General features: G+C 36.1%; 1 protein-coding gene across 2 annotated transcripts; it reads right to left on the bottom strand.

Annotated features, from left to right (window-relative positions):
- Positions 1-10357: 10357 nt before the first annotated feature.
- LOC113696923 (transcription factor bHLH19-like) lies at positions 10358-18971 on the bottom strand. 2 transcript variants are annotated; one of them, XM_072055902.1, is made up of 7 exons: positions 18790-18971; positions 18317-18643; positions 12834-13118; positions 12433-12561; positions 11696-12229; positions 10961-11317; positions 10358-10726 (listed from the first exon to the last, which is right to left on the bottom strand). In XM_072055902.1, exons 4-7 carry the CDS (start codon positions 12466-12468, stop codon positions 10637-10639), a joined length of 1017 nt encoding a protein of 338 aa, XP_071912003.1. In that variant the 5' UTR covers positions 12469-12561; positions 12834-13118; positions 18317-18643; positions 18790-18971; the 3' UTR covers positions 10358-10636. The 2 variants fall into 2 exon arrangements, with proteins under 2 accessions (XP_071912003.1, XP_027072108.2); XM_027216307.2 differs by having other exon boundaries at positions 12433-12504; positions 18317-18971.
- Positions 18972-19385: the final 414 nt, after the last annotated feature.

Genomic DNA, 19385 nt, shown 5'->3' with positions numbered 1-19385 from the left:
CAAGTGGAGGAAGGGGAAGTAAATGTTCTGCAACATTGTGCTATTCATGATGATCATGCGGTTGAAGCAACCAATAACCAAACCGCTGATGCTAACGAAAAAACAGAAATAAGTAACATGATGAGTTCGACATTGCATAGGGGACAAAGAGAAATGTACTTCCAACTGGATAATCATCATGGTCTTCAACTTGAAGGGTCCCATTCCCACATTGTGAAGCCTTTTAACACCGAACCAGTGCATGTGGACAGTCATCAAAATGAAGGGTCCCATTTTCCCATTGAAAATCCTCTTAACACCGAACCAGAACATTTGACCGACAATGGTTCAAACTGTAAAGATAATCTGACCCACAACAATGTGAGGGGTGAACATCACTTGCTAGCTGACAATGACAATGCTGATCATGAACTGATGGCCGACATTTCTGTTTCGGAGAATCTCTATGTTCATTTGAGAGGAGGAAAGGATTCTACACACCAAGAGGTTTTGGAGCAGTCTGCTGGTGATGTGGATAAACAGGAGAACCTTGTTGAGGAGGGATTATTGGATGGTGGGTTTGCATCCCTATCAGAGGGGGAGGCTGACGATGGCGATAGATTCTATGGTGGGAAGACACAGGAGCGCTTGGGCTCCTCTGGGGTTGTAGATATTTTTAACCTTGACCCAATTATTCAACAGGTTAGTGACAAGCTCCAGCATGGGGAAGAATTCCAGTTGGTTAAGTATGGCAAGAAGAGAGGAAAGCTACCTCAAATTTCGTCAAATAGGTCGCTGCGATCGAAAGCTAAGGCAACCTCGAACTCTTTCTCTGCTGTAAATCAATGATTAAGTTCCTTTTCTGGAATATCAGGGGTGTGTCTCGTGCCCCAAATTTTCGTAGATTGAGATTTTTAGTTAATCTTCATGAGATTCAATTGGTTGCTATCCGTGAACCGAAAGTCCAAGCAGTGGATATTCATTCGATTAGGATGCGTCTTCACATGGATCAAGCCATCTGTAATAGTAGGGGGGATATTTGGGTTCTTTACAAATCCTCTATCTTGTGTAGCTTGGTTGGAGAATCGAGTCAACACATGTCTCTATATCTTAGCTCTTTGTTATTTGAGAGACCTATTACCTTCTCAGTTACTCATGCAAAGTGCACAGACACTGAACGGCTAGAATTGTGGTCTAGTCTCCTAGTGGACAACCCGGATCAATCCCCTTGGTTGATTGTGGGGGATTTCAACGTCATCGTGTCGGCGGAGGAGAAAAGGGGAGGGTTGCCTTTTAGACCAGCAGAGGGTTGGGATTTTTTAGATTTTATGTCTCAGGCAGGGGTTTTTTATGTGGGGTACTCGGGCTCTTGCTTCACATGGTGCAATAACAGGCATGGTCGGGCGCGTATCTGGAAGCGATTAGATAGGTTGCTAATGAATCAAGTTGCTTCTAATTTCGCTCTGGATTTTAGCATTCGCCATTTATCTAGGGATCCTTCGGATCATGCGCCATTATTATTATCGGCTACGACAAAACTAGACAACAAGCCGAGGCCATTCCGTTTCTTAAATTTTTGGGCATCTAAGCCTGGGTTTTTGGATGTGGTCCGATGCAACTGGAACGTGGCTTTCTCGGGGCCTCCGTTAATGGTCCTTGCTGCTAAGCTTCGAAGTGTCAAGATGGCGTTACGTGCCTGGTCTCGGGAGGTTTTCGGAGATATCTTTGGCTCGGTACGGGTGGCAGAGGACATGGCCCTCAACGCTGAGTTGAGCTATGACACTGATCCATCGGAAGACAAGCTTGTAGCATTACAGAAGGCTCGGGCTCATCTTCGGCGGTCGCAAGGGGTGGAGCATATGTTTTGGCAACAAAAATCAAGGGTCAAATGGTTGAAGGATGGAGATCGAAATTCGAGATATTTCCATGCAGTGGTGGCAGAGCGCCACCAACGGTCGGTAATCCATCGGATTAAATCATCCACTGGGGATTGGCTGGAGTCTGCGGATGCCATTGAGAGTGAAGCCGAATCCTTTTTTAAACGGTTATTTACGGCAGAGTCCCCTAGCGCATCCTTTAATGCTCTTGACGTTATACCGAAATTGCTGACGGACCAGGATAATGACATGCTAGACGAGATCCCTTTTAAGGAAGAAGTTAAGTCAGTGATTTTTGCAATGGATGGTGGGAGTGCGGCTGGGCCGGATGGGTTCTCGGGTAGGTTTTTTACGTGTGCATGGGACATTGTGGCAGAGGATGTCCATGCGACTGTGGTAAGTTTCTTCTGTGGAGAGGTGCTGCCTAGGAGTATATCTTCCACTTCAATAGTGCTGGTTCCGAAGGTCCAGTCTCCGCAGGATTTTACCCAATTCCGTCCGATTAGCTTGTGTAACTTTATCAATAAGGTGATATCCAAGGTCTTGTCGGACAGATTAGCATGGATCTTGCCGAAGATTATTTCCCCTCAGCAGAGTGGCTTTGTGAAAGGTAGGCATATCTCTGATAATTTTCTGTTGGCTCAGGAGCTTATATCTGGTATTCGTCGCTCTAATAGGGGAGGGAATGTGGTGTTAAAGTTGGACATGGCCAAGGCTTACGACCGCATTTCATGGGTTTTCTTGTTACAAGTACTGCGTCGATTTGGTTTCACGGAGAGGTGGATTGATATGATTTGGCGATTAATCTCCAATGTTTGGTTTTCGGTTCTGGTCAACGGCTCTCCTTGTGGCTTTTTCCAATCTACTAGGGGGCTCCGACAAGGTGACCCCATTTCACCGGCTCTTTTTGTTATTGGGGCAGAGGTCCTGTCTAGGTTGCTTAACTCTTTGGTTGGCCAGCGTGGATTCCTGCCGTTTAAGATTCCTTCCACATGTCCTGTCATTACACATCTAGCTTTTGCAGATGACGTAATTATTTTTTGTAACGGGGTTAAGAGTACTTTGCGGCATGTTATGAGGGTTTTGGGGTTGTATTGTAGTACGTCTGGGCAGCAGGTAAATTGTCTGAAGAGTTGCTTTGTTACTCATGATAAGTTGAGCCCTGCTCGTCGACGAGTGGTGTCACAAGTTTCTGGTTTTCAGGCCAAGTCCCTCCCACTTAAGTATCTTGGATGCACTCTCTATTCCGGAAGACGGAGATGTAGCTACTTCTTGGACATCTGCTCCTCAGTTGCAAAGCGGGTTCTATCGTGGAAGGAAAAGTTATTGTCGCCTGGTGGGCGTTTGGTTTTAATCAGGAGTGTTTTGTCGTCGTTGCCTCTGCACATCCTTGCTGTCACGGATCCTCCAAAGGGTGTGCTTCATACCCTCGAGAAGGTTTTTGCAAATTTCCTTTGGGGAAGGTCTGAGGGGGGTAATCGCTACCATTGGATTAGATGGGAGACTATGTGCAAACCGCTTGATGAAGGGGGGATTGGTGTGCGGTCCCTGGCGGATGTGTTGGAGACATTTTCAGTGAAGCTATGGTGGTCCTTCAGGCAATGTTTATCCCTCTGGGCGAAATTTATGCACGATAAATACCTCCAAGGCGGTCATGTGTGTGAAGCGGAACTTCAGCGCTTTCAATCTCCCACCTGGAGGAGGCTAGTCAGGTGCCAGGCTCTGGTAGATTCCCATATCCGGTGGGTGTTGCAGAATGGAATGGTCGACTTTTGGCATGAGAATTGGATGGGTGAAGGGTCGTTGTGTCAACAGGTTGAGAATTTTGGTGATCACGCCGTAGCGGACTTCGTGTTGAATGGGAGCTGGAACGTTTCGATGCTTCATCAATGGCTACCTGATAGCATTGTTTCTACGATTATGCAAATACGCCCTCCTGACATTTTTTCTACAACCCCAGATAGGATGGTGTGGGACTTGGAGACAACTGGTTCCTTCTCCTTCTCATCTGCATATAATTTGGTCCGACAGGAATCCAACATTTCCATCTTCTCCTCTAATATTTGGTTGTCAGCTTTGCCTGTAAAAATCTCTTTTTATATGATTAGGATGTTATCGGGCCGCCTGCCTGTGATGGAATCGCTGCAGAGGCGGGGTGTCTGCGGTCCATCTCGGTGTTCTTGCTGTGTCAACCCAGCGGTGGAGTCAGTTGATCATGTCTTGTGTGTTGGAGATGTCCCACGGTGGGTATGGAATTCTTTTCAGGTAGAGGCAGGAGACTTTGCACATGTCTCAACGGTAAAACATGCAGTCATTCAATGGTGGATGCGCCCGGCTAAGAACAAGTTGATGAAATTGTTGTATCAGATATTGCCTTCGCTTATTTGTTGGCATCTCTGGAAGGCTAGAAATGTGGCGGTGTGGGAAGGAAAGGTGTTGTCAGCGATACAGGTACATGGCTTTATTCTTTCGGATCTCTGTGATATTCTTCAGATGCACTTTAAGGATATGGGGGTGGGACGTTATTCGTGGCATCGACTACACATTTCGCTGATGGGGTGGAAGAAGGAAATGAGGGTCACTTTAGTCAGGTGGCTGCCTCCGGCTTCTACCCTCCTAAAACTGAACACTGATGGGTGCTCCTTAGGGAATCCGGGGAGGAGTGGAGGTGGTGGGATTTTGCGAGATAGTGCAGGTTTTTTCAGACTTGGTTTTGCGGGTTATTGGGGAGAGACGACGAGCCTACATTCAGAATTGAAGGCCTTGTTATTTGGGATTAAGTTGTGTGTCACGCAAGGCTTTTGTTGCTTGCACCTGGAGTCTGATTCCATTCTTTTAGTCCAAATGGTCACAGGGGTTGGTAGATGCCCATGGGCCTTGCAACGAGAGCTGGACGAGTTGCTTGCCTTTCGGAATGCTTTTCAAGCTGTCTCCCACTGTTATCGCCAAGCGAATGTGCCAGCAGATCGGCTTTCTAAGATTGGGACAGATACCCGCTCTACTGTTATCTATAACTCGTTTGCGCAATTGCCGCGTTTGGTTCGAGGAGACCTTAGGTTGGATAGGCTTGGCTATCCTAACTTCCGTGCTTCTTGAGCGCCGGCGTGCTTGTGTTTAGTGATGTTTCCATGTACTCGTTCAGCAAAATGGGGGGAAAAGGGGAGGATAGGTCAAGTCTTTTGTTCATGGCCATGCTGCAAATCTTGTAACTTTTATGATTCTGTTTGAATAATAACGATGAGGGCTGTCATCTTTAAAAAAAAAAAAAAAAAAAAATGTGTTGCTTTGCTCCTATTAAATTGTCTTTCCTTAAAAGATAGTGATGTTTAATTATCATTGGCGCAGATGTTCTTCTTGTTTGGCATCAAAAGACCAACAAAAAACTATTATATTCTTCCATCTCTGTGTCGTATTCTTTGTTCATCTTCTTTTCGATTCTCCAATCACATGTGCTTTTTAACAATCAAACGGTAGCTTTTTGAACAAATCCCAATTGCTTTTGGGGTGAACTTTTGTTTTTAACAATTTAGGCTATCTAAAGAACTGTGAAGATCTCTCCTTAACCATTAAAATGAAGACAATCCATTGACCAATAATTGATATCTATTGGCTTTTGTCCACAACAAGGATGCTGAAGCTTGTTTTTCTTCTTGAGATCAACAAGTTATGCTATTCATGCCATGAAAATATTAGTCATCTTAAAAGCATTGCAATTGAAATTCAAAACAGATCTGCATCTTGACAATGATAGAAGGCATAGTTTAGTGCATTTTAACTCCTTTTTATCTAAAAATATATATATATGTGCACGTGCACGACACGTGCAATTTGAGATGAATTCCAACATCTTAAAGTAAAAAGAGTCATATGAGATTATTAAACTTACAAACTAATTATGAGGAATTCTCATTCTCCAAATGGAAAATGTTAACTTGCATATCTTCCCTTTATCACAGAGAATCTTTTTATTGAACTTTGATGCACTTTTCTCACTTGTTTTAGACTTTAGTGATTTGCATTCTAGTTGTGCAAAAGATAATAGGAAAAAGCATGTATTCTCTATAGTTTCTCAATTAATTGCTATTTTTTACACCTAATCTCTTTTTAATTTTTCGGACTATTACGAAAAAGAAATACGAGAAGTTTCGTCGTTGTAAGCTGACAATAAGAAGTATGCAAGGTGACAATAAGAATGTCAAAAAGTCGAAGGAGTCAACGTTTGTGTCCATTGTGTAGCTTATCCTTAGTGATTAGCAAAATTAAATAAAGCGTGTAAAAGACCACCTAATAACACAGGACAAATCTATATCCATACTATACTAAAAATATCAACATGATCTAGTGATTTAGGGTTTCTTAGCATAATTTTAGCCCTTTATAAATACTAGTGATGGATGCACACTCGACGTGTGTGCAAGTGATAAAAAAAATCTCCTGTTGAACTAATGAATGTAGATTTAGTATTTGACAACAAAATCTAGGAGTAGTAAATTAAAAAAGTTAATACAAAAAAATCATAAAAATTAACTAAAAAATTAAATCAAGCAATTATCTATAAGCGGTTATGTTTAAGTGATGAACATGTAGATATTGATTGTGTGATGTTAGTGGTTGATTTGAAATGGGTTAGTGGTGAGAAGTTATTTTAAGGGTTAAAAAGAAATTATAAAAAGTGATAACTGATTGTTTATACCAAACCACCTGCTCTCGCTTTATTATTGTAGAGATGTTTGGACAAACTTAAACGTTGATCAATAGTAGAACAAACGCCCCCGACGCTAGGTGGTAGTAGCCTAGTTAGGTGAGTACCACTGCTAAGGATCGAATCTCCGGTTGAAACAACCCATACGGCTTGGGCAGGTTGGTGTGGGACACGTGTGGAATGTGTGAACTAGTCTGGTGAGTCAGGATACCACACGTGGCCATATGACAAAAAAAAAAATAGTAGAACAAACTTTTGAATTAGTTTATGCCTATTGTTTGAACAGTAGGACACATACTTGCATAATTTAATTTATGCCTGTGTTTTGATGTGGATGTATGTGGATGCATATGTCATTTTGTAATTGAAATGTCATTTAGAGAAATTAGCCTTAAAAGCCAGGTAAAATAATTAAAAATGACTAATTGAGAGAGAAAGTACTTTTAGGTCAATATAAAAAATTACGGGACATTTCAGGCAAAATTTTTCTAATTTCCAATCAAAATACCTCTTAGGTTATCAAATAATAATTGATACTCAATAATTACAGTAAAAAACTCAAGTGATACTCAGTAGGTACAGTCAACTGATTGTTTCATGAGCATCAGAAGAAATAATACGTACGATGTGCAGCACACGTACACCTAAACTAGTTCAAGTACAGGGAAAAACATCATCGACAAGATATGGGAGAAAAAATATCATTACTTTTCAAATTTTAATTATACAGTTTTGGAATGCCAAAATAACAAAACGTGATAGCCTTGATAGCCATGCATATTGCCAAAATAACAGTAGATTCAAAGCACCCATTTTTCCTGGGTAAACAATTTTTCATGGATAAAACATTGTTTCTGCTGCCGTCCAGTTGATCACTGGCTTCAGAATTTAAGGTTTGATATTAATATTCAGATACACAATCTCCCATGCAGTCTCTTTCTTTCTTTCTTTCTTTTATACTACTCTGGTCGTGCTGCATATAAATAATATGAGTGTGCATGTCTGAAAAGTTAATTCTGGGGTTAAGTGGAGTTCGACTGACATGTTCTATTTCTTAATTTTAGGCCAAAACTTGAACTTCAACGACTCTGATCTGTCCCAGTGAATTGTTAATTTACTTGGTTCAGAAAAATCAGAAGTATCAACAATTGTGAGATTTGTGTGGGGATAGACTAGCAAGGGATCGAAGGACTGCTTGCCCCAAATTTGATAATTGTGAGATTAAAGAGGGGAAATCGTTGAAAGCATTCTTCATATTTTGTAAAATAACTTTTTTTATCATGTACTTTTAAATGGTAGTTTTACATCTCTTATAAAATCAAGTCGGTAAAATTTGGTTCCAATCTTGATTTTGACCACTTTTTATCTTGGATTCATCACATAACTTACATATGGCCATTTTTTAGGAGTAAAAAGGTTAAATCTCATTTGTAGTTAAACAAACGATCTGGTCCATATTTATTTTTGTCCCAAAAAAAGTAAGATCTAACCCAAACTATATTCATTTTTCCCCTAGAAAGTGAGAGAGGATCTAATCTATATTCCTTTTTTGACACTAAAAAAGTGGGATATAACTTTTTTTGTCATGTAATGATTTTAGGCAACAAAATGGTTAGAAACCTATGTGGCCACCAAATTTTGTGAACTTGAATTTGTAAGAAATATAAAATTAATATTTTAAAATTTAATGACGAAAAAATTCATTTAGCGAAATGTTAAAAATGTTTTGAACGATTTTTTTCATTTAAGAAATTGATCTTACCCTACAAAAAATATGATATATTAATTTTTTTAAAAAAATCATGCGAATTAACGTCATTGTAAAATATGCTCATTAAATCGCAACTATGGTCCCCTTTTATTATTTGTAACCAAGGTATTATCATGCTCTTTCTGTACGTGGGATGGCATTGATAAAAAGAATAAATAATAGAAGGATGTATATTATTACTATATAACTTTGTCCTTCTTGCACAATTTAAATTAGCGTGGAGAGCGCTAGATGACAAAAAAAATCCTCTGACAAAATAGCCGTGAAGGTACTTGCTGACCGATTCAGGATAGAAGCAAAAGTGCAAAACTAGCAGGAACCGATTGTAATATATTCATGGCAATGTATTAATGATGGGCCAGCAGCTATTTCGAAGCGTTCAAACAAGCAATCAGTTGTTACTTTATCAACTATCAAAACAGAGTTCATAATTCGTAACTGCAACAGCATGTGCCTGTCAAGCAATTTGACTAAGGAATATTCTTGAAAAATTACGACTCTGTTTCAATTAGCTATTTTTTGGAGGTATTTTTAAAAAATTTTACTGTAATAAAGTTTTTAGATTATATTTTGGAATATTTTCAGAAAATATTTTGGAATATTTAAGAGTAGAATAGTTTCTAGAATATATTTTGAGATATTTTTTAAAATTTTTAAAAAATTTAAATTACTTTTTAGATTACCTTTTAGAGTACTTTTTAAAAATTTTTATTGTATTTGAAAAACACTCCCATTTCAACAAGAAAGAGCTATTACGATTTACTATAACAATAGTTTTAGCATCAAACTCTCTAAAAGTCCAGTTCTACAAGGATCAAGCATATAGATGTGAGGTTTCACTTTCTAAAGAGCTCACAAGGATGAAATAATTAATTTTCTCCACTGCAAAAGTGAAGATCAAGTTGTTGACATAAAGACCAAGCCATTGAAGTCATGTACATATCAGAAACTAAGGAAGCTGCTTGGATTCTGTGCAGTTGATAAGTCCTATTAAACTGAATATTTGAAAAAATTTTCAGTTTAAGGGAGGGATTGTTAGAAATATTCACTTGTTTTTAATTGATCATGTCAACCGGAGTTTATTTGTTTAGTGGAGTTTGTTGCATGCGATCACTTTATCAGTAATTAGACTTCTTGGTTTTAAATATTCATCCGTTGTCTTGATCTCTATAAATAGAGTAGTTTCATATTATGAGTTGATTATCAACTTTACAAAGTAAAAACGTCTAGTTATTCGCTTCTCTTTTATTATCTTCTCAATAATTGTGTCATATAGGATATAAACATTATATTTTTATATTCTGTTTTTCCTGTGAATTTGATTTTTATCTTAATACTCGTTCAAGGAGCACAAAAGTTTTTTTTTTTTTTTTTTAAATGCACTTGGTAATGATGCCAAGACTAGAAGGTGATTTGGATAAGAAATAGCTTTTACGGATTTGACCAGACTAATTTTCAAATGAAGGGCGGGTTTTTCGACACTGTTTCTCTATTCTTGGTTTGGATGAAAATTTATAACTATTGCTAATAAGAGAACGTGATTGGCCTGTTAATATTGCATTACTAAATAACAATAGATTCAAAGCACCCATTGATTTGAAATCCGAGCTTACTGTAGAATCCGAGACTTCAACATATAAATAATACAGTTTAGGTGATAAAATATTTGCAGACACTAATGTTTCTACCAATTATGTTCTTGAGACATGGAGACAAACATATTCGCACTTAGCAGTGTGGTACTTCATTTTAATTATTTTCTTTATCTGTCAGACTTAAGGAAGAAACACACATGTGTGTGTGTGTTTCTTCCCTAAATCTTTAAGATAAAGAAATATTTATGTATATTACTTAATTTTTTCAAGTTTTCGTAAATTAAAAATTGGATCTAGCTTTGTTATTAGGACTTTTTATTCCACATTTTAGGCTAGGAGTTCATTTTTACCGTCTCTGTAGAATCCTAAACTGTCAATTTGCTTTCTCAGAGCAAAACTTCTGAAAAATGTCTTATATTAACTGAAGAATAAATGAACAAAAAGAAAGGCCAATAATAAATGGATTAATGAACTTATGTTTACACAAAGTTTTGAGAATGTAAAAATTCAACCTTAAATTTGACATATACATGAAAATACAGTGAAATTAAGTAACTATCAACAGATTTAGATTCTTTAATTTCTTTGAATTTTCCTCTTTTGGCAATGTACATTATACTCGGGTTCCTTCTCATTTGCTTTTGTAACTCAAAAGTGGATTACAAATTGGGATGCATGCAGGCTCCTCACCTTCCATTTGATCAAATGAACATTACCCTAACTTTGGATGGATCAGCTTTAAAATAGCCCGGCTTATGTTGTTTGCAAGATTCTCTTCTGTCAAGGAGAATCCATCATTCATCTACAGCCACGCAGAGACAAACTTAATGTAGTAAGTTGAAGTTACAATGTACACCAAATGATGTTGAAGCTACAATGAGCATGAGTTCATAACCAAACTTGCATCAAGCCCTAAAAATTCAATGCCTATTTTTGCCGATGATTCGATAATACAAAGTCATGTCTACACCAAATGATCAAGCTTACAGTGTAGTATGAAATTTGGAAATAACTTTAGAAGCTGAAGCGAAAATACCTTAGCAGCGGCAGATATAGCGAGCAAGTTATCAGCAAATGGCATAAAGCTACTGGTTTCAATAACTAAATCAAGCTTTTCCATCTCATGTAGAAAATCATCCGTGAATCCAGACCGTCTTCTGCAGCAGGCTTTAACTAGAACATTTCCTTTTAAGATTCTTACTTCAAGATTTGTCAATGACTGATCAAAGCTAGATAATGAAGCTTCTTGGTGAAAGCGAATGCATGGTTTTTTCTTATAAACAACTAATTCCTGATCATGTTCCCTATTTCTACCTTCTTCAAGCGCCTTCAAGCAATCCTGGAGTTCTTTCAAGTGTTTGATAGTACCTTCAATGACAGAAGACTTGTCCAACTGCAGACAAAAATGTTGGAGAGCAGCAAAAAAAAGAGATTTACACTTGCAACAAGATTTGAAGGGTATTCTTTAGCATATTAATCTCTACTACTATCATTAGCAATGCAAGAACTGTACAACGTTGATGGGCGACTTAAAGCCTCACTTTTTGAATCTAAAGTTTAAAATATAAAAACTTGGGTTTATCTCGTCCATAAGATTTGCAGATAATCGAGCCTTAATGCAAATTTTAGGAACTTGAGCGTGGGAATCTGGTAGTCCATATATGTTAAGCCTATTGAATATTAAATCAGGCAAGACACACGGACATGGTCTAGGTATACAAAAAGCATAATTTTGAGGTAAAGAATGGGAAGTAAGTTAAAATGCCGGTACCTTTTTTAGGCCAGGAACTAGAGCTGACAAACATACGAACCTCTGAGATATCTTATCTCGTCGTTTTCTTTCTGCTAAAAGATGTTCTTGCGCCTGAGATGGTGTCCTAGTACCAGCCCTTTTGACAGGAAGTTGATATCTCATTGCAGCATATTGATCAGTTTCCTCAAAGCAAGATGGACAACCAGTGGAGAAGTTCAGAGGCAACATAGTTACCTTTGTATTAGTACTGAAACTTAGCTCTTCGTTGTGCTGATGGTCACCGGAATTTGGAGATTTGAGGTTGCCAAATGAAATCGTATTGGTAGGAGCAAGAGAAGAGGGTCTTTTGAAAGTTTCTTGGTCAGAGGTGGTGCAGAACCTTGAAATAGATGGTTTAAGAATGGTAGTTCGAGAAGTTCTATGAGGACCCGAGTTTGAAGGAGAGGATGAGCAGTACTTGAAGGAGGCAGGACTCGCAAACGAGAGGTAACAAGTATCAACTGATTGGCCAGTAGTTAACTTCATTTTGTTCATCGTATGCTCATCCAATTCCTATTGAAATATGGTGTTGAAATTCTGTTAATAATTGGTGGATTACAAATTCAAAATCCTCGACAAGATAAAGGAATTTGAGGGGATTTCAAATCTTTCGTTAAATCACTCAATTTAACCACAGCTTAGAAAATGCAAAAAAATATGTATATAAAAAAGATATTTCCCTCAGTAATCCAATAAGTCAAAACTCGAAAACTCACCGACTCGTTTGACAATTTTTCTGGTAATAGATCCATTGGAGAAATTATCAATTGGCCTTCTTGTAATAAGACCTGGAAGAAATCAGCCAAGATACAAATCTTGATAAAATTTGAAGTGGCGAACAATATCTAGCAAGAAGCAGAAGAATTTTCTTTAGATCTCAGTTCATGAAGACAGAAAATCTTGGTAAAGATGATATGAAGAATTTTAGACATAAATCTAGTCAAATCGTCCAAAGTTTGAAACAGATATCCTCTAGTACTGTAGAATGAAACTGAAAGCTGAAGATCAAAAGATATGCTGCCATATTCATCTGATTAAGATGTGTGATAATCTAGTTGATGATTGTATGAAGGACAACCGAAATGAATATGGTTGGTGGCAAGGGTTTCTGTCTTACCAGAGCTAGGAGAAAAGTAAGAGCTGATTTTGCGACAACTTCTTCGAAGGGGGCTGGTAAGGAATACTTTCTGATTTTTATGGCATTGCAACTTCCATCAAAACCCTTGAGAGAACGAGAGAGCTTCAATTATTAAACAGCTGCCAAGTCGCCTTCAGATGATGGTGAAGGGAGAAAAACAGCATTGTTGGACCGTGTGAAAATGATCAAACTGCCTTGACTTCTCCTCCCCCCCTACCCCTCAAGAATGGGGCAGGTGCAATTGTGCTGTTGCATCTGGTTATCCTGTCCATTGCATTAGTTTGTTTATAGTTATATTGTTATGTTGTTTGTACGAGATTCTTTTTTTTTTTTTTTTGTTCCAGCAGGGGAAGGATGGATTTAAAAGTGGGGGAGGATAGAAAACTTCTAATTCCTCCAACCTCACAAAAACTCATTAGTATGCAAAAAATTCAATGTTTGAATAACAATGATGTAATTGAGTGTACTCTTTGTCAAAAAGACATTGATGCTATTACTTTTAACAAATAAAGCTTATGTAAATCCAATCCTATTTTTTTTTTACACTTTGTAAGGAATCACATATGGATAAACAACCTCCTTAATCAGCTTTTTTCTTTTCTCCCCATTAATTTTACATTTTTGTTTTCTCTTTGTCTTTAATCTGTTATCCCAAGCTTTGTTTGTTCTCAAGTTTCATTTTCGTTTAATAAAAGTTTATATCTATTAATGAGCATTCTCCTTTTAGGAATTATAGTTTTCTAGTGAAAATGTCTTTCCTTAAAAGATAGTGTTGGTTTTTTCCTATTAAAAGGTCTTTCCTTAAAAATAGTGATGTTTAATTATCATTGGGTTTGGCATGAAACGACCTAGTTTTCTAGCTTGTTTAAAGAAATTTTATCGTAATTATTCCCTAAATCTAATCGATGCCCTGAGATGCTGAACAACAAAAAACTATCTCAGTGTTGCAGATTTTATTCATCTTCTTTTCGAGTCTCGAATCAGATTTGCTTTTTAACAATCAAACGGTAGCTTTTCTAACAAATCCCAATTGCTTTTGTGGTGAACTTTTGTTTTTAATGATTTAGGCTATCTAAAGAACTGTGAAGATCTCCTTAACCATTAAAATGAGGTCAATCCATTGACCAAAAATTGAGATAGACAAATTATGCTATTCAAGCCATGAAAATATTAGTCATCTTGAAAGCATTGCAATTGAAATTCAAAACAGATCTGCTTCTTGACAATGTTAGAATGCAGAGTTTAGTGCATTTTAACTACTTTTTATCTTTCGACAAAAAAAAAAACTACTTTTTATCTTATATATATATATATATATATATATATATATATATATATATATATATATATATATATGTATGCACGTGCACGACATGTGTAATTTGAGATGAATTCCAACATCTTGAAGTAAAAAGAGTCATATGAGATTATTAAACTTACAAACTAAAACTAATTAATCATGAGGAATTCTCATTCTCTAAAAGGAAAATATTAACTTACATATCTTCCCTTTATCATAGAGCATCTTTTTATTGAACTTTTATGTACTTTTCCCACTTGTTTTAGATTTTTGTGATATGCATTCTAGTTTGTACAAAAGATAATAGGAAAAAGCATGTGTTCTCTACAGTTTCTCAATTAATTGCTATTTTTTACAGCTAATCTCTTTTTAATTTTTCACATTATTACCAAAAAGAAATACGAGAAGTTTCGTGGTTGTAAGCTGACAATAAGAAGCATGCAAGGTGACAATAAGAATGTCAAAGGTCGAAGGAGTACAACGTTTGCATCCGTTGTGTAGTTGTTTTGAAAAGACATTGTGTAGTTTATCCTCAATAATTAGCAAAACTAAATAAAACGAGTAAAAGATCAGCTAATAACACAGGACAAATCTAAATCTACTATATTAGGGGGAGGGTTGGGTTGGGTGGTACGGGGGGAGGGAGTGTAAGTGAGAGGTCTCCGGTTCGAGTCCCCCTGCTTATACAAAAAAAAAAAAAAAAAAAAAGATGTCACTATGTCTAAATCTACTCTATTAGAAATACCAATATGATTTAGAGATTTAGTTTCTCTTAGCATAATTTTAGCCCTTTATTAATACTACTGATGGACGGACATTCGATATGTGTGCACGTGATAAAAAAATATATTATGTTGAACTAATGAATGTAGATTCATTATTTGACAACAAAATCTAGTAGTAGTAAATTAAAAAAGTTAATACAATAAAATCATAAAAATTAAATCAAGCAATTATCTATAAGCGGTTTGTGTTTAAGTGATGAACATGTAGATATTGATTGTGTGATGTTAGTGGTTGAGTTGAAATGGGTTAGTGGTGAGAAGTTATTTTAAGGGTTAAAAAGGAATTATAAAAAGTGATAACTGATTGTTTACACCAAACCACCTGCTCTCGCTTTGTTATTGTAGAGATGTTTGGACAAACTTAAACGTTGATGAATAGTACATTTACTCAAATATTTGAATTAGTTTATGCATGTTGTTTGAACATTAGGACGCATACTTGCATAATTTAATTTTTGTTTGTGTTTTGATGTGGATGTATGTGGATGCATCTGTTATTATGTAATTAAAATGTCATTTAGAGAAATTAGTCTTAAAAGCCATGTAAAATAATTAAAAATAACTAATTGAGAGAGACAGTACTTTTAGGTCAATGACAAAAATTACAGGACATATGAGGCAAAATTTTTCTAATTTCCAATCAAAATTTATCAAATAATAATTGATACTCAATAATTAGACTAAAAAACTCAAGTGATACTCAATAGATACAGTCAAGTGATTGTTTAATGAGCATAGAAGAAATAATATGTACGATGCGCAGCACACGTACACCTAAACCAGTTCGAATACAGGAAAAAACATCATCGACGAGATATAGGAGAAAAATATCTTTACTTTCCATATTCTTGCTTTTTTCGTTGAGAATCTGAATTTGATATTTTGATACAAATACTCATTCAAGGCCAAAAAAAGTTTTTTTTTTTTTTTTTTTCAAGACAATGCTATCGATGTTGATGCCTAGGCAACAGGGAGAATTAGAAAAAATTAAAAATAGTTTTCATGGAATTGACCAGACTAATTTTCTTTACGGTGAATATAGATATTGCTATTTACATGCATAAAATGCTGGATTTTTGACACCTGTTTCTCGGTTTGGATGAAAAATTTTAATTATACAGTTTTGGAAAGCCAAATTAACAAAATGTGATAGCCTTGATAGCCATGCATATTGCCAAAATAACAGTAGATTCAAAGCACCCATTTTTTCTGGGTAAACAATTGTTCATGGGTAAAACATTATTGTTTCTGCTGCCGTCCAATTGATCACTGGCTTCAGCGTTTAAAGTTTGATATTAATATTCAGATACACAATCTCCCATGCTGGTCGTGAGTATATTTTTACCTAGCTGCATATAAATAATATGAGTTGTGCATTTCTGGGGTTAAGTGATGTTCAAAACTTCAACTTCAACTCTGATCTATCCCAATGAATTGTTAATTTACTTCGTTTAAGCAAATCAGAAGTATCAACAATTGTGAGATTTATGTGGGGGTAGATTAGTAAGGGATCGAAGAACTGCTTGCCCCAAATTTGATAATTGTGAGATTTAAGAAGGGAATATTGTTCAAAACATCGTTACATTTTGCTAAATGAATTTTTTTTATCATTTACGTTTAAATGATAGTTTACGTCCCTTACAAAAAAAAAAAAAAATCAAGTATGTAAAATTTGGTCACAATCTAGATTTTTAACCACTTTTTATCTTGAATTCATCAAGAGGCTAACACATGGTTATTTTTTTAGGAGCAAAAAAGTGAGATCTCATTTGTAGTTAAACAAATAGTCCGATCCATATATATTTTTGTCCCTAAAAAAGTAAGATCTAATCCAAACTATATTTATTTTTCCATAGAAAGTGAGATAGGATCTAATCTTATATTCCTTTTTTACACTAAAAGAATGGGATCTAACATTTTTGTACATAAAAAATAACTGCATATGGGGTCACGTAGTGATTTTGGACAAAAAAATGGTTAGAAACCTATGTTGAGACCAAATTTTGCGAATTTGAACATGTAAGAAATGCAAAATTAATATTTTAAAATTTAATGACGAAAAATTCATTTTGACTAAATGTTATAGATGTTTTGAACAATTTTCCCATTTGAGAAATTGATCTTACTCTAAAAAAAAAAAATATGATACCTTAACTTTGAAAAAAGTCTTGCGAATTAATGTCATTATAAAATATGCCCATGAAATCGCAACTATGTGTCCCCTTTTATTATTAGTAATTAGTAAACCAATGTTCCACAGTACGTGGGGATAGCGTTGACAAAAAGAATAAATAATAGAGGGATATATAGTAGTAGTGTATAATTTTGTCCTTCTTGCACAACTTAAACAAGCGTGGAGAGAGCTAGAGGACAAAAAAAGAATCCTCTGACAAAACAGTCCAAAGATGCCTACTGACCGACGTAGGATAGAAGCAAAACTGCAAACCCTTTTTCCTTGTCTTGGAAGTCGGATTTGGACAACATCTAAATTTTCAAGTTATGGAACTAAATTACAAAAGGAAAATACATTTATTAAAAGAAAGAATTTCCAATTACTATTGGAGTAGGAAAGATACATATTTATTATATGCTATTGTGTCTTGTTAGTATATTTCTTACGTAATGATGTATAAATATTCCTCTATGTCCTAAAAATAAATATATCATTGCCATTAACAAAAGTCCCTAGTTGTTTTCCTGCAAGGCAATGATATCAAAGTCTATGTTACTCTGGACTTGGTACAAGTGTCGGATTCGGGTATGTGTTTAAGTGTCTAATGCATCAATCATCTAAAATTAGGATATGGAAACACTTCTAAAGACTCGGACACGGGTAAATGGGTACAGCAAAATTTCTTCAGAGACAAAAATGTATGTGGATCATTCTTTAGGATCTCTATGCTTTGTCAAGAGGTTTATTTTTTTTTTTAATTTTTATGAAATTAATATATGCCAATGTCAATTTGAAAACGAGGTGGAGCATTCTTGTTTCGTCTATAAGAGGCAATAGACATTAATTAATGGTCAATTGATTCATGTCATCATAATACTAAACAAGACTATTACAATTCTTTTAACTTTTGAAAAGCAAATGATCACCCAAACAACCAGCTGGGAATGGTCAAAATTTCTTATTATATCATTAGAAAGAATATTTAATTGAAGAACTAAAAGCAAGAGTTGTAGAATTTGGACAGGGCCTTTCTTAACTCTTGAGTATTTTGTTTTTGAACAATAAGAGAACTTGCATCAAATATTTCTCTCAACTGTTTCGAAGACCATAAGACATGCTTCTTCAATGAAAAGTTAAACAATAGCTGAACTAATAGCTGATTACTCTCTTTAGATAGCAATAATGGGTGTTAAGGGGATCATACCTCCTAACCAGAGACCAAACGATTGATGAGAATGGAACTGCATTTTTTTCACAGTCGGCTGATACCTGTGATGCTTCTTGATATAATTTCTGTCTGCTCTGCTACATCTTCTTTGCTGCTTTCATCTTGACATCCAATAATCAAGGGCTGCTGGCGAAATTATTCCGTCTTCGTAATGCACCAAAGCCAAGGACTGCTCCTAAATATGAAAAGACTGAGGAAACTAGGTTGATTCTTGGACGTCTTACAACTGCTTGTTAGTATTGCCGATATATAATACTTATGCATCGCAGTCTTTGAGCTCACAAGAGGTTAATTTTCTCCTCACTGCAAGACCAGTTTGTTGCATATTTATATGCACGCAAAAAATCGTAATTTTGTTTTCGAGGCACAGATTGCTTTCCAATAATGTTTCGCAAGTTAAAAATCTATCCCAGAAAAGAACAAATATTTGCAGGAGCAAAGATTTGCACCTGCTTATAACAACCTTGATAATCTTGCTTTTCGTTTGCTCCACAGACCTGAAAAAGAAAGATTGGGGGCTTTTTCCCCGGCATAAACTCCGATGATCAAGTTAGAGAATGAATTCCTTTACTTTGTTAATAAAATTGTGAAATACTAAAAAAAAAAAGGTGCCTACATCTTTTTCATTTTTGCCTCCTCTTATATTTCTTCATGCAGTGAATCACGTATGTTACCGCTTAATACTGTGTGCCACATCGTCTTATAATGAGGTGCCATATGGGGAACTAACCCAGCACATTTGTCGTGTAACTGATGACTCATCAGTCACGATGACTTGTCCCTAAATTACCTTTTGCAAATTGACATTTGTTAAGATATGCCTCAATTCTATGTGATATTTGTCCTTTTTATTTTCCTCTCTTCACATAGCATCCAAAATTTGTCTATAAGACAACTCATCTAGTGTCGCACATAAGAAGATGACACTAAGAAAGTCTAACTTCTCATTCTAATTTTGCAGAGCATACTTCTGATCAGAAGCTTTTTACACCCAATTTTTTATACTGCCTCAAAACATTCTAACTTCACATAACCACTACGATGT

This window comes from Coffea arabica, chromosome 6e (genome assembly GCF_036785885.1).
Source record: "Coffea arabica cultivar ET-39 chromosome 6e, Coffea Arabica ET-39 HiFi, whole genome shotgun sequence".
NCBI lineage: Eukaryota > Viridiplantae > Streptophyta > Magnoliopsida > Gentianales > Rubiaceae > Coffea > Coffea arabica.
Note: the sequence above shows the minus strand (reverse complement) of the source record. Positions and strands in the feature narration are given on the sequence as shown.